The 17,016-nt window shown below is 38.7% G+C and overlaps 1 protein-coding gene across 1 annotated transcript in view; it reads left to right on the top strand.

The window, feature by feature from the left end:
• Positions 1-17,016, top strand: part of CATSPERE (catsper channel auxiliary subunit epsilon) — a 147,554-nt gene that overhangs the window by 61,546 nt on the left and 68,992 nt on the right. Inside the window, exon 9 of the mRNA XM_068985726.1 lies at positions 6,581-7,073. Coding sequence (XP_068841827.1) covers positions 6,581-7,073 — 493 coding nt within the window. The remainder of the gene's footprint in view (positions 1-6,580; positions 7,074-17,016) is intronic.

The following is a 17,016-nucleotide window of genomic DNA, read 5'->3' as shown; positions in this document are numbered from 1 at the left end:
CAATGGCCACAGAACTGGAAAAGGTCTGTTTTCATTCCAATCCAAAGAGAGGCAACACCAAAGAATGCTGAAACTACCGCACAATTGCACTCATTTCACACACTAATGAAGTGATGCTCAAAATTCTCCAAGACAGGCTTCAGCAGTACGTGAACCGAGAACTTCCAGATGTTCCAGCTGGCTTTAGAAAAGGTAGAGGAACCAGACATCAAGTTGCCAACATCCGCTAGATCATCAAAAAAACAAGAGAATTTTAGAAAAACACCTACTTATTGACTATGCCAGAGCCTTTCACTGTGTGGATCACAACAAACTGGAAAATTCTTCAAGAGATAGGAATACCAGACCACCTGACATGCCTCTTGAGAAACCTGTATGCAGGTCAGGAAGCAACAGTTAGAACTGGACATGGAACAACAGACTGGTTCCAAACTGGGAAAGAAGTACGTCAAGGCTATATATTGTCACCCTGTTTATTTAATATATGCAGAGCACATCATGCGAAATGCCATGCTGGATGAAGCACAAGTGGGAATCAAGATTGCCAGGAGAAATAGCAATAACCTCAGATATGCAGATGACACCACCCTTATGACAGAAAGCAAAGAAGAAGAATCTCGTGATGAAAGTGAAAGAGGAGAGTGAAAAAGTTGGCTTAAAACTCAGCATTAAAAAAACAAAGATCATGGCATCTGGTGTCATCACTTCATGGCAAACAGACGGGGAAACAATGAAACAATGACAGACTTTATTTTCTTGGATTCAAAAATCACTGCAGATTGTGACTGCAGCCATGAAATTAAAAGACGCTTGCTCCTGGGAAGAAAACCTATGATAAACTCAGATAATGTCTTAAAAAGCAGAGACATTATTTTGCCAACAAAGGTCCATCTAGGCAAAGTTATGGTTTTTCCAGTAGTCATGCATGAATGTGAGAATTGGTCCATAAAGAAGGCTGAGAACCAAAGAATTGATGCTTTTGAACTGTGGTGTTGGAGAAGACTCTTGAGAGTCCCTTGGGCTGCAAGGAGGTCAATCCAATCCATTCTAAAGGGAATCAACCCTGAATATTTATTGGAAGCACTGATACTGAAGCTGAAGCTCCAATACTTTGGCCACCCGATATGAAGAGCTGACTCATTGGAACAGACCCTGATGCTGGGAAAAATTGAAGGCAGGAAGAGAAGGGGATGACAGAGGATGAGCTGGTTGGATGGCATCACCAACTCGATGGACATGAGTTTGAGAAAACTCCAAGAGATGGTGAAAGACAGGGAAGCCTGCCATGCTGCAGTCAACGGAGTAGCAAAAAGTTGGACACAACTGAGACTGAACAAGAACACCTGAAATATAATGTGGCATGTGAAACTGAATAGGGGGAAAAATTAAGATTCCATTGAAGTACTGGAATAGTTTGAACTTTTTCCTGAAGATAATGTATGGGCCACTGAATTTTCTAAGTAGTTTTTAAGCAAGCACAGAAAATACAAAGCAGAGAGAGAAACTGGTAACTGACTTCATAGAGCACAGAAATTCTGCTAATTGAGAGCTTGCAGAAGGGAATTCTGAATAGAAATTCCTTAGGGGCAGGAGGAGAGGGGGACGACAGAGGATGAGATGGCTGGATGGCATCACTGACTCGATGGACTTGAGTCTGAGTGAACTCCAGGAGTTGGAGATGGACAGGGAGGCCTGGCGTGCTGTGATTCATGGGGTCACAAAGAGTTGGACACGATTGAGCAACTGAACTGAACTGAACTGAGGGTACCTGCAATCATGCTCCCTGAATGTGGAAACCTAGCATATCTCCTCCTGAAAGCATTTGAATTAACAAATTATAACTACTTAAGAGTTTTGTCAAGAAAATGCACTGGTCATAGCAAACACCTTCTTCCAACAACACAGGAGAAGACTCTACACATGGACATCACCAGATGGTCAACACCGAAATCAGATTGATTATATTCTATGCAGCCAAAGATGGAGAAGCTCTATACAGTCAACAAAAACAAGACTGGGAGCTGACTGTGGCTCAGATCATGAAGTCTTCATTACCAAATTCAGACTTAAATTGAAGAAAGTAGGGGAAAGTGCTAGACCATTCAGGTATGACCTAAATCAAATCCCTTACGATTATACAGTGGAAGTGAGAAATAGATTTAAGGGCCTAGATCTGATAGATAGAGAGCCTGATGAACTATGGAATGAGGTTCGTGACATTGTACAGGAGACAGGGATCAAGACCATCCCCATGGAAAAGAAACGCAAAAAAGCAAAATGGCTGTCTGAGGAGGCCTTACAAATAGCTGTGAAAAGAAGAGAGGCAAAAAACCAAGGAGAAAAGGAAAGATATAAGCATCTGAATGCAGAGTTCCAAAGAATAGCAAGAAGAGATAAGAAAGCCTTCTTCAGGGATCAAGGCAAAGAAATAGAGGAAAACAACAGAATGGGAAAGACTAGAGATCTCTTCAAGAAAATTAGAGATACCAAGGGAACATTTCATGCAAAGATGGGCTCGATAAAGGACAGAAATGGTCTGGACCTAACAGAAGCAGAAGATATTAAGAAGAAGTGGCAAGAATACACAGAAGAACTGTACAAAAAAGATCTTCACGACCCAGATAATCATGATGATGTGATCACTAATCTAGAGCCAGACATCTTGGAAAGTGAAGTCAAGTGAGCCTTAGAAAGCATCACTATGAACAAAGCTAGTGGAGGTGATGGAATTCCAGTTGAGCTTTTTCAAATCCTGAAAGACGATGCTGTGAAAGTGCTGCACTCAATATGCCAGCATATTGGAAAACTCAGCAGTGGCCACAGGACTGGAAAAGATCAGTTTTCATTCCAATTCCAAAGAAAGGCAATGCCAAAGAATGCTCAAACTACCGCACAATTGCACTCATCTCACATGCTAGTAAAGTAATGCTCAAAATTCTCCAAGCCAGGCTTCAGCAATATGTGAATCATGAACTCCCTGATGTTCAAGCTGGTTTTAGAAAAGGCAGAGGAACCAGAGATCAAATTGCCAACATCCGCTGGATCATGGAAAAAGCAAGACAGTTCCAGAAAAACATCTATTTTCGTTTTATTGACTATGCCAAAGCCTTTTACTGTGTGGATCACAATAAACTGGAAAATTCTGAAAGAGATGGGAATATCAGACCACCTGACCTGCCTCCTGAGAAATCTGTATGCAGGTCAGGAAGCAACACTTAGAACTGGACATGGAACAACAGACTGGTTCCAAATAGGAAAAGGAGTACGTCAAGGCTGTATATTGTCACCCTGCTTATTCAACTTATATGCAGAGTACATCATGAGAAATGCTGGACTGGAAGAAACAGAAGCTGGAATCAAGATTGCCGGGAGAAATATCAATAACCTCAGATATGCAGAAGACACCACCCTTATGGCAGAAGTGAAGAGGAGCTAAAAAGCCTCTTGATGAAAGTGAAAGAGGAGAGCGAAAAAGTTGGCTTAAAGCTCAACATTCAGAAAACGAAGATCATGGCATCCTGTCCCATCAGTTCATGGGAAATAGATGGGGAAACAGTGGAAACAGTGTCAGACTTTATTTTTTTGGACTCCAAAATCACTGCAGATGGTGACTGCAGCCATGAAATTAAAAGATGCTTACTCCTCGGAAGAAAAGGTATAACCAACCTAGATAGTATATTCAAAAGCAGAGACATTACTTTGCCAACTAAGTTCCGTCTAGTCAAGGCTATGGTTTTTCCTGTGGTCATGTATGGATGTGAGAGTTGGACTGTGAAGAAGGCTGAGCGCCGAAGAATTGATGCTTTTGAACTGTGGTGTTGGAGAAGACTCTTGAGAGTCCCTTGGACTGGAAGGAGATCCAACCAGTCCATTCTGAAGGAGATCAGCCCTGGGATTTCTTTGGGAGGAATGATGCTAAAGCTGAAGCTCCAGTACTTTGGCCACCTCATGTGAAGAGTTGACTCACTGGAAAAGACTTTGATGCTGGGAGGGATTGGGGGCAGGAGGAGAAGGGGACGACAGAGGATGAGATGGCTGGATGGCATCACGGACTCGATGGATGTGAGTCTGAGTTAACTCCGGGAGATGGTGATGGACAGGGAGGCCTGGCGTGCTGCAATTCATGGGATTGCAAAGAGTCGGACATGACTGAGCGACTGAACTGAACTGAACTGAACTGAACTGAACTACTTAAGATAACTTAAATTTGGAATCAGGAGGGGAGAAGCAGAGTGAGGCACCAAAGGAACAAGAGGTATACCTCAGAGGTATCTCACAACTTGTTTCTGCTTCTCCCTTAAATATTAAAGGACCACCAGTTACAGAAAGCTTCGAACAGATTCAGAGACCTAAGTCAATAAACAGAACAACTCAATTCAGAGGACATAGCACACAGCAGGAAGCCAAAGAAAGTTCACAAAAAAATATACTGTGTACACAGAAATAAGAGACGATATCATACACATAAAAGGTGACTAAGATGCTATAAAATGAGAAAGAAGAAAGGAATTTGAAACGTGTATAAATGTAGTCACAATTTTTTTAAAAAAAAAATCAAAGGTTTGAAAGCAAAATGATAGACGTGGAAAACTGAAAAGCTCAATATGCTTGGCCAAGCCTTCAGTCCTGGGTCCTTCCTAGGTCTTGTAGATAACCAACTATCCAATCAAACAAAATAGTCACCAATACATAATTGTTCTGTGGCTGCTTATATGAGATTATTATATAGTCAGTGGACAATAACAAAATGATACTGATGATTTGAAAAGACCAACTGGTGCTTGAAACCAATGTTACAGTCAGTGGTGTGGCTTGCCCAAAGCAATAATTGAATCAAGTTTGATGGTGCCATGGTTTAGGGCATAGAAGTTTGATGACATCCCTTCAATTGCCCCAGCATGGGGTTTCCTTCACCTGGCAGGATCTCATTCTGAGTGGGCAGAATGCCATCACCACCAACCAAGTGTATATTCATCGAGGAAATAGGAAACTCAAGAAGCATTTACTGAACATCCTATAAACTGATCTCTCCTGAATTGCCCTGCTGAGAAATTCTTAGAACTTCTCCTGAGTTTTAAGATACATATCAGAGTGCTTGTTTTCACAAATACATTTGTGTGTCCACTTCAAAAGATAGACCCAGCCCTGTCAAATTTTATAATACGAAGAAAAAAAGTGATGATTTTAAAAACCTATAGAAAGGCACCTCATTTAAATAATAAGAGTCAATGTGTCGTCTGACTTCCCATTAGTAAAACTGAATACACAAGGCTGGAGAAAATGCCTTCAAAATTTTGAAGTCTCTATCTAGCCAAATTATCTAGCTGGTTAATGTAAAATAAAGATATTTTGGGGTATTCAGAGTCTCAAAAATTTTATGTTCACACACCCTTCAACAGAGAGGTACTAAAAAATGTGTTTTTAACAAAAAAAAGAAAGATCAAAGCATTGGACCCAGTAAATGGTGACTTCAATCCAGGAATAAAGAAAGAAAATTTCAGGAAACAAGTACTAGGTTACCTCTGCATTTACCACAAGGAAAATATTATGGAGCACCATTTTAATTACCTACTGGAAAACTTAAAAAACTGAACACATTTTTAAAGTGAAATTGTTAACTTTATGGGAAATATTGTAAATATACATATAGGAAAACTTGATTATAACTTTCTCAGTAGTTAACAATATGTATATATTAAATAACAATGTAAATACTATAAATTTAGCTAAACACTATGATATTAACTTGAAAAAAGAGATGTACAGGTAGGTATACTATGTGGCAGAAATAGTTTCATGTGTCATATAAGAAGCCAATAATGAACAAAATTACATATTAAGAGAGCAGTATAAGAATATTTATTTGAGAAAATGGAGACATTTCAGAACAAAGAGCTGCAAATATCAAAACTGTTTTCTTTTGGAAACTAAAGTGAGGAATGAGGAGAAATGGGGCCATGGTGGCATTTTAATATTATTTGTTTTGTTTTACCCAACTTATGTTGATAAAAATAAAAATTTTTGTAAAAGATGATAAATGAGATGGATGAACCTAGAGCCTGTTATACAGAGTGAAGTAAGTCAGAAAGAAATATTAATGCATATATATGGAATCTAGAAAAATAGTACTGATGAAACTATTTACAGAGAAGAATTGGAGATGCAATTGTAGATAATGGTCTGGTGGACACAGCAGGGGACTGAGAGGGTAGGACAAATTAAGAAAGCAGCACTAACGTATATACACTATCATATATAAAATATGTAAAATGTAAAATAGAAAACTAGTGGGAAGTTCCTGTATAACACAGGGAGCTCAACCTGGTGCTCTGTGATGACCTAGAGGGGTGGAATGGGGGAGGGGGGTGGAGGGAGGCTCAAGAAGGAAGGGATAATATATATAATTATGACTGATTTGCACTGATGTATGGCAGAGGCCACCACAACATTGTAAAGCAATTATTCTCCAATAAAAGAATAAGAAATTTTTAAAAAAAGATAATGTCAGCACCATGCAAGATGGATGAGAAGAAGGAGGAGGTGCATTTTACTTTTGTATTTTCTATTTTTCTCTTCTTAGGAAATGGTATATCTCGGTACCAATGACAGAAAATGACGTGCTGAAAGAGGTTAGAGGAAATCGAGCGGCTTTTCTAGACTGCTTTGTTGCAAATAGTCTTTTCCTGCTGACTTTTCCTTTGTTGACAATACCTGAGATTCCTGGGTTTTTACCAATATCTTCACCGCGGGGTAGTCAGTTAATAGCAAATTGGGCTGCTTGTGTTCCTTCATTTGTTGTGGTGGTAGCTGACATGGAGACCTTTCAGACAAATGATTCATTCCTTACTTGGACCAGAATCAGAGTGCCTCCAAATATTCTGACTGAAGATGAAAGACACAATGTGTCTGATGTGATCCTATCACAGGATGGAATATTTTTTTTAATAAATGGTGTTCTCTACTTAAAAAATTATGATACATTTACAAGACTGGGAAGCAATGCAAAGCTTCCTGATGGTGGAATTATTGGCATTACATCAAGAAAGTGGTGTTGGATCAACTATTTTTTAAAGGTTAGTAAAAGATTACATATATATGTATATTACACCTGCACATTTAGATGTATTTACCGAACTGTTTAATCTTCCCAGGTGGCCTAGAGGTAAAGAATTTGCCTGCCAATGCAGGAGATGCGGGTTCAATCCCTGGGTCGGGAAGATCCCCTGGAGAAGGAAATGGCAAGCCACTCTAGTATTCTTGTCTGAGAAATCCCATGGACAGAGGAACCTGGTGGGCTACAGTCTATGGGGTTGCAAAAGAGTTGGACGTGACTTAGTGACTAAATAACAGCAGCAGCTATTTTTGGTTGTAGGTTTTTTCCTTTTATCTCTTTATTTACATTGTGCCACTCCTTCTGGCCTGTAGAGTTTATCCTGAAAAGTCAGATAATTCTCTTATGGTAGTTCCCCTATATATAACTGGTTGCTTTTCTCTTGTTGCTCTTAAGGTTCTCTCTTTATCTTTTTTTTTTTTTTTTGGTCACTTTAATTATATTTTGTCTCTGTGTTCATCTTGTTTGGCAACCCTCTGTGCTTCCTGGACCTGGATATCTGTTTCTTTTCTCAGGTTAGTGAAGTTTTCAGCTCTTATTTCTTCAAATAAATTCTCTGCCCCTTTCTTTCTCTCTTCTCCTTTCTTTTATCTTCTCCCCAATAATGCAAATGTTAGTATGATGTTGCATTGATATGGTCCCAAAGGGAGATGGTTTTCACTACTCTGTCTTCCTGACCACTGATTAATTTCTCTGTATCATCTAATCTTATTGTCAATACCTTCTATGATGTTTTTCATTTTAGCTTTTATATTCCTTTGCTCTAGCTCTTTTTATATATTTTCTAACTCTGTTGAAATTCTTACTATATTCATTCATTCTCCCAAATTCATTGAGCATTTTGTGTTCATTATCTTGATCTTTTTATCAGATATATTGCTTCTCTCCACTTTGTTAAATTCTTTTTCTGGGATTTTGTCTTGTTTCTTCATTTGGAACATAATCATCTGCCTCATTTTCCCAGTTCTTTACTGTTTACTTCTATGTGTTAGATAGGTCAGCTGTGTCTCCTGAACTTGTAAAAGTAGCTTTACATAGGAGGCAGTCTGTGAGGCCCAGCAGCACACCCCTTTAGTTACGAGAACTATATTCTTTAGTTGTACCCCTGACATGGATGGTGGGGCTGACTAATGGGCATGCTGATCAGTGAGGCTGGCACCTGGCCAGGCTGGCTGTGAGGCTGCCCTTTGGGTGGTGGCTGTGTGCCCACTGGAGAGCAGGGTAGGCTTTCTGCTCAGTTGGTTGTGTGGCCAAGCAGATATGGGGCTTCTGCAACCCATTGGAGGACAGGGCTGGGTTTCTGTGTAGCTGTCTGCATGGATCAGGTGGCCTCTTGGCTGGTGTGATCCTGTTTCAGAATGGGGCCAAGTCAAACAACTCTGAATACAAAGTTAAAACAAATTTATGCAAGCTACCAGAGCTTCCCTAAGATGACGTATGTAATAGCTACACCCCCATATCAATTAAAGAAATTGAATTTGTTATTTAAAAACCTTACCACAGAGAAAACTTCATGCCAAGAGTATTTCACCAGTGAATTCTATGATATATTTTTAAAATAAATGCCACAATTTCTAAAATCTTTCAGAAAACTGAACAAGGAGGATACTTCCTGATTTATGCAGCGAGGCTAGCATTATGTGATACCACAACCAAGAATAACACATGACAAGTATATAAAACTGAAGACCAATATCTCTTACTAACAAATATTTAAAACCTATGAACAAAGTGTTAGTAAACCAGATCTAAAAATATATAAAAAGGAAAATACATCATGAGCAAGTGGGTTTAACTTAGGAATAAAAGAGTGACTTGCAATAGAAAATCAATCAACATAATTCACCTTATTAGAAAATAATTTTAAAAACCCATATGATCATCTCAATAGGTACATATAAAAGCATTTGACAAAATGTAGTATACACAATTGATTTTAAAAATCAGCAGATTAAGAATAAAAGAGAACTTCCTCAACCTAACACAGAACATTTATGAGAAACCTTAAGCTAACATTGTCCAGTGGTAAGAGACTGTTATTTACTCTGCTCAGATTTGATGTAAAAATGCTGTTCCTGGTTAAACTTACCATTTGGAGTTCATTTTTTATTAACACCATTTGTTCCTTTGTTCCTTTCTTCCATTTCTTGCTTAAAATAAGGAACAAGGTGAGAATGTGTGCCGACACCACATCTATTCAACATTGTATTGACAGTTCTAGCAGGTGCAATGAGTTAAGAAGTGAATAAAAGGAGTCTGTATTGAAAAGGAGACTGTCTTTATTCAAACACCTTTAAATATAGAAAAGATTATGAAATCTATTTTTTTTAAGTTACAGGGCTAATAAGTGTGTTTACCAGGTTGCAGTATGTTAAGATCAATATAAAAAAATCAACTGCATATTTATATAGCAATTTAATTTTGTATATGAAAGATACAAACATATAAATGAACAATCAGAAATAAAAGGAATCCAAATTGGAAAAGAAGAAGTAAAACTCTCACTGTTTGCAGATGACATGATCCTCTACATCGAAAACCCTAAAGACTCCACCAGAAAATTACTAGAGCTAATCAATGAATATAGTAAAGTTGCAGGATATAAAATCAACACACAGAAATCCCTTGCATTCCTATACACTAGCAATGAGAAAGTAGAAAAAGAAATTAAGGAAACAATTCCATTCACCATTGCAATGAAAAGAATAAAGTACTTAGGAATATATCTACCTAAAGAAACTAAAGACCTATATATAGAAAACTATAAAACACTGGTGAAAGAAATCAAAGAGGACACTAATAGATGGAGAAATATACCATGTTCATGGATCAGAAGAATCAATATAGTGAAAATGAGTATACTTCCCAAAGCAATCTACAGATTCAATGTAATCCCTATCAAGCTACCAGCAGTATTTTTCACAGAGCTAATGGAAAAAGCAAGAGAGTTCCAGAAAGACATCTATTTCTGCTTTATTGACTATGCCAAGTCCTTTGACTGTGTGGATCACAATAAACTGTGGAAAATTCTGAAAGAGATGGGAATACCAGACCATCTAACCTGCCTCTTGAGAAATCTGTATGCAGGTCAGGAAGCAACAGTTAGAACTGGACATGGAACAACAGACTGGTTCCAAATAGGAAAAGGAGTACGTCAAGGCTGTATATTGTCACCCTGCTTATTTAACTTCTATGCAGAGTACATCATGAGAAATGCTGGACTGGAAGAAACAGAAGCTGGAATCAAGATTGCCGGGAGAAATATCAATAACCTCAGATATGCAGATGACACCACCCTTATGGCAGAAAGTGAAGAGGAACTAAAAAGCTTCTTGATGAAAGTGAAAGAGGAGAGCGAAAAAGTTGGCTTAAAGCTCAACATTCAGAAAACGAAGATCATGGCATCCGGTCCCATCAGTTCATGGGAAATAGATGGGGAAACAGTAGAAACAGTGTCCGACTTTATTTTTGGGGGCTCCAAAATCACTACAGATGGTGATTGCAGCCATGAAATTAAAAGATGCTTACTCCTTGGAAGAAAAGTTATGACTAGATAGTATATTCAAAAGCAGAGACATTACTTTGCCGACTAAGGTCCGTCTAGTCAAGGCTATGGTTTTTCCTGTGGTCATGTATGGATGTGAGAGTTGGACTGTGAAGAAGGCTGAGCGCCGAAGAATTGATGCTTTTGAACTGTGGTGTTGGAGAAGACTCTTGAGAGTCCCTTGGACTGCAAGGAGATCCAACCAGTCCATTCTGAAGGAGATCAACCCTGGGATTTCTTTGGAAGGAATGATGCTAAAGCTGAAATTCCAGTACTTTGGCCACCTCATGCGAAGAGTTGACTCATTGGAAAAGACTCTGATGCTGGGAGGGATTGGGGGCTGGAGGAGAAGAGAACGACAGAGGATGAGATGGCTGGATGGCATCAGGGACTCGATGGACATGAGTCTGAGTGAACTCTGGGAGCTGGTGATGGACAGGGAGGCCTGGCGTGCTGCAATTCATGGGGTCACAAAGAGTCGGACATGACTGAGTGACTGAACTGAACTGAGAACAAATAATTTCACAATTTGTATGGAAATACAAGAAACCTCGAATAGTCAAAACAATCTTGAGAAAGAAGAATGGAACTGGAGGAATCAACCTGCCTCACTTCAGGCTATACTACAAAACCACAGTCATCAAAACAGTATGGTACCAGCACAAAGACAGAAATAAAGATCCATGGAACAAAATAGAAAGCCCAGAGATAAATTTATGCACCTATGGACACCTTATCTTCAACAAAGGAAGCAAGAATATACAATGGATTAAAGACAATCTTTTAACAAGTAGTGCTGGGAAAACTGGTCAACCACTTGTAAAAGAATGAAACTAGATCACTTTCTAACACCATACACCTAAATAAACTCAAAATGGATTAAAGATCTAAACTCAAGACCAGAAACCATAAAACTCCTAGAGGAGAACATAGGCAAAACACTCTCTGACATAAATCACAGCAGGATCCTCTATAATCCACCTCCCAGAATCCTGGAAATAAAAGCAAAAATAAACAAATGGGACCTAATTAAAATTAAAAGCTTCTGCACAACAAAGGAAATTATAGGCAAGGTGAAAAGACAGCCTTCTGAATGGGAGAAAATAATAGCAAATGAAACAACTGACAAACAACTAATCTCAAAAATATACAAGCAACTTATGCAGCTCAATTCCAGAAAAATAAACGACCCAATCAAAAAACGGGCCAAAGAACTAAATAGACATTTCTCCAAAGAAGACATACAGATGGCTAACAAACACATGAAAAGATGCTCAGCATCACTCATTATCAGAGGAATGCAAATCAAGACCACAGTGAGATACCATTTCACACCAGTCAGAATGACTGTGATCCAAAAGTCCTCAAGCAATAAATACTGGAGAGGGTTTGGAGAAAAGGGAACCCTCTTACACTGTTGGTGGGAATGCAAACTAGTACAGCCACTATGGAGAACAGTGTGGCAATTCCTTAGAAAACTGGAAATAGAACTGCCTTATGACCCAGCAATCCCACTACTGGGCATACACACCGAGGAAACCAGAATTGAAAGAGACACATGTACCCCAATGTTCATCACAGCACTGTTTATAATAGCCAGGACATGGAAGCAACCTAGATGTCCATCAGCAGACGAATGGATAAGAAAACTGTGGTACATATACACAGTGGAGTATTACTCAGCCATTAAAAGGAATATATTTGAATCCGTTCTAATGAAGTGGATGAAACTGGAGCCGATTATACAGAGTGAAGTAAGCCAGAAAGAAAAATACCAATACAGTTTACTAATACATATATATGGAATTTAGAAAAATGGTAATGATAACCCTGTATACAAGACAGCAAAAGAGACACAGATGTATAGAACAGACTTTTGGACTCTGTGGGAGAAGGAGAGGGTGGGATGATTTGGGAGAATGGCATTGAAATATGTATACTATCATGTAAGAAACAAATCGCCAGTCTAGGTTCGATACAGGATACAGGATGCTTGGGGCCGGTGCACTGGGATGACCCAGAGAGATGATATGGGGAGAGAGGTGGGAGGGAGGTTCAGGATTGGGAACTCATGTACACCCGTGGCAGATTCATGTCAATGTATGGCAAAACCAATATAGTATTGTAAAGTAAAATAAAAATAATAAATAAAAAAAGAAATAAAGAAATTTAAAAAAATACTGTTTAAATAGAATTTAAAATATTAAATACTCAGGAATAAACCTGATAAAAGACATGCAAATATATACACTTTAAAACTACAAATATCATTGAGTAAAGTAAAAGACATGTAAAATGTATCATAGGTTGAAATGTATGAAAATGTATTTTGTTCATAGGTGGAAAAAATGCAATTTTGTTACAGTGAGAATTCTTGAGAAAAGCAGCACTTCAATTAAAATCCTATTGGCTTTCATAGAAATTAAGAAGCTGATTCTATCAGTATGGAACAAAAAAAATCTAGAAATAAATGCCACTAAAAATGTAGATCTTGGTTGGAATGCAGAATATTTTAAAAGTTTTGAATTCTTCCTAAGCTTATCAACATGAACAGTATGAAAAGGCAAAAAGATAGGACACTGAAAGATGAACTCCCCAGTTCAGTAGATGCCTAATATGCTACTGAAGATTAGTGGAGAAATAACTCCAAAAGGAATGAAGAGATGGAGCCAAACCAAAAACAACACCCAGTTGTTGATATGACTGGTGATGGAAGTAAAGTTCAATGCTATAAAGAGCAATATTGCAAAGGAACCCGGAATGTTAGGTCCATGAATCAAGGCAAACTGGAAGTGGTCAAACAGGAGATGACAAGAATGAATGTTGACATTTTAGGGATCAGCGAACTAAAATGGACTGGAATGGGTGAATTTAACTCAGGTGACCATTATATCTACTACTGTTGGCAAGAATACCTTAGAAGAAATGGAGTAGCCATCATAGTCAACAAAAGAGTCCAAATGCAGTACTTGAATGCAATCTCCAAAACGACAGAATGATCTCTGTTCGTTTCCAAGTCAAACCATTCGATATCACAGTAATCCAAGTCTATGCCCTGACTAGTAATGCTGAAGAAGCTGAAGTTGAATGGTTCTATGAAGACCTACAAGACCTTCTAGAACTAACACCAAAAAAAAAGATATCCTTTTCCTTACAAGGGACTGGAATGCAAAAGTACACGTCAAGAAATACCTGGAGTAACAGGCACATTTGGCCTTGGAGTACAGAATGAAGTAGGGCAAAGGCTAATAGAGTTTTGCCAAAAGAATGCACTGGTCATAGCAAACACCCTCTTCCAACAACATAAGAGAAGACTCTACACATGGACATCACCAGATGGTCAACACTGAAATCAGATTGATTATATTCTTTGCAGCCAAAGATGGAGAAGCGCTATACAGTCAGCAAAAACAAGACCAGGAGCTGACTGGCTCAGATCATAAACTCCTTATTGCCAAATTCAGACTTAAATTGAAGAAAGTAAGGAAAACCACTAGACCATTCAGTTATGACCTAAATCAAATACCTTATGATCATACAGTGGAAGTGACAAATAGATTCAAGGGACTAGACCTGATAGACAGAGTGCCTGAAGAACTATGGATGGAGGTTCATGACATTCTACAGGAGCCAGCAATCAAGACCATCCTCAAGAAAAAGAAATGCAAAAACGCAAAATGGCTGTCTGAGGAGGCCTTACAAACACCTGTGAAAAGAAGAGGAGTGAAAGGCAAAGGAGAAAATGAAAGGTATACCCAACTAAATTCAGAGTTCCAAAGAACAGCAAGGAGAGATAAGAAAGCCTGCCTCAGTGATAAATGCAAAGAAATGGAGGAAAACAATGGAATGGCAAAGACTAGACATCTCTTCAAGAAAATTAGAGACACGAAGGAAATATTTCATGCAAAGATGGGCACAATAAAGGAAAGAAATGGTATGGACCTAACAGAAGCAGAAGATATTAAGAAGAGGTGGCAAGAATACACAGAATTATACAAAAAAGATCTTCAGGACCCAGATAATCATGATGGTGTGATCATTCACCTAGAACCAGACATCCTAAAATGTGACATCAAGTGGGCCTTAGGAACCATCACTACAAACAAAGCTAGTGGAGGTGATGGAATTCTAGTTGAGCTATTTCAAATCCTAAAAGATGATGCTGTGAAAGTGCTGCACGTAATATGCCAACAAATTGGGGACACTCAGCAGTGGCCATAGGACTGGACAAGGTCAGTTTTCATTCCAATCCCAAAGAAAGGCAATGCCAAAGAATGCTCAAACTACCTCACAATTGCAGTCATCTCACACATTAGTAAAGTAATGCTCAAAATTCTCCAAGCCAGGCTTCAACAATATGTGAACTGTGAACTTTCAGATGTTCAAGCTGGTTTTAGAAAAGGCAGAGGAACCAGAGACCAAATTGCCAATATCTGTTGGATCATCAAAAAAGCAAGAGAGTTCCAGAAAAACATCTATTTCTGCTTTTTTGACTATGCCAAAGCCTTTACAAAGTGGAAAATTCTTCAAGAGATGGGAATACCAGACCACCTGACCTGCCTCTTGAGAAATTTGTGTACAGGTCAGGAAGAAACAGTTAGAGCTGGACATGGAACAACAGACTGCATCCAAATAGGGAAAGGAGTATGTCAAGGCTGTATATTGTCACCCTGCTTATTTAACTTATATGCAGAGTACATCATGTGAAATGCTGGACTGGAAGAAGCACAAGCGGGAATCAAGATTGCCAGGAGAAATATCAATAACCTCAGATATGCAGATGACACCACTCTTACGGCAGAAAGTGAATAAGAACTAAAAAGCCTCTTGATGAAAGGGAAAGAGAGTGAAAAAGCTGGCTTAAAGCTCAACATTCAGAAAACGAAGATCATGGCATCTGGTCCCATCACTTCATGGCAAATAGATGGGGAAACAATGGAAACAGTGTCAGACTTTATTTTCTTGGGCTCCAAAATCACTGCAGATGGTGACTGCAGCCATGAAATTAAAAGACGCTTACTCCTGGGAAGAAAAGCTATGACCAACCTAGACAGCATATTAAAAAGCAGAGACATTACTTTGCCAACAAAGGTCTATATAATCAAGGCTATGGTTTTTCCAGTAGTTGTGTATGGATGTGAGAATTGGACTATAAAGAAAGCTGAGCTCCAAACAATTGATGCTTTTGAACTATGGTGTTGGAGAAGACTCTTGAGAGTCCCTTGGACTGCAAGGAGATCCAACCAGTCCATCCTAAAGGAAATCAGTCCTGAATATTCATTGAAAAGACTGATATTGAAGCTGAAACTCCAATACTTTGGCCACCTGATGTGAAGAGCTGACTCATTGGAAAAGACCCTGATGCTGAGAAAGATTGAAGTCAGGAGGAGAAGGGGACAACAGAGGATGAGATGGTTGGATGGCATCGCCGACTCAATGGACATGAATTGGAGTAAACTCCAAGAGATGGTGAAGGACAGGGAAGCCTGGCATGCTGCTGCCCAGGGGGTCACAAAGAGTCAGACACGACTTAGCGACTGAACAGAACAGAACAGAACAGGAAGTGTCTTTATTTTTTGCCTTCATTTCCACCAAATACAGAATTATATAATGATAGGTAGGTTTTGTTGTTTTTCAGTTGTTTTTAAAGCAATTTACAAAGACATTTGGTTATCTTATGGCTTTCATCATTTTTGTTAAGAAGTGAGCCATTATTCCAGTCATTCTCAAGTACATAATGTGTCTTTTTTACTTGTTTAAATCCTTCATTTTATCTTTGGTTTTCAGCATTTTTATTATGTGCTTACGTGTAATTTCCTTTGTATTTATCCTGTTTGAGGTTCAGTTGAGCTTCTTGGATTTCTGGGATTATGTCTTTCATTAATTTTTGGATGTTCTTAAGCATTATTTCTTCAAACACTTCTTCTGCACCAGTCTCTTTTTCCTCTTCTAGGATTCCAGAAACATATATATGAGACTGTTTAATATGGGCAGATGTCCTGATTTTTTTTTTTTTTTGTATTTCAGTTAGGATACATGCTATTAACCTGTCATCAAAGTCACTGCTCTTTTATTCTTGCTATTCTCAGTTAACTCTTAAATCCATCTAGTAATTTCTTTATTCCTGGTATCATATCTTTAATTTCTAGCATTTCCGTTCTGTTTTGTTTTTTTCTTTTTAATTTATTTTTGGCTGCACTGGGTCTTAGTTGCTGCATGTGGGCTTTCTCTAGTTGTGGTGAGCAGGGGCTGCTCTGTATTTGCAGAGCTCAGGCTTCTCATTGAAGTGGCTTCTGTTGATGCAGAGCACAGCTCTAGGTATGTGGGCTTCAGTAGTTGCAGCACGCAGGCTCAGTAGTTA

This window comes from Capricornis sumatraensis, chromosome 14, assembly GCF_032405125.1.
Source record: "Capricornis sumatraensis isolate serow.1 chromosome 14, serow.2, whole genome shotgun sequence".
NCBI lineage: Eukaryota > Metazoa > Chordata > Mammalia > Artiodactyla > Bovidae > Capricornis > Capricornis sumatraensis.
This window is presented reverse-complemented; position numbering and strand designations above follow the sequence as displayed.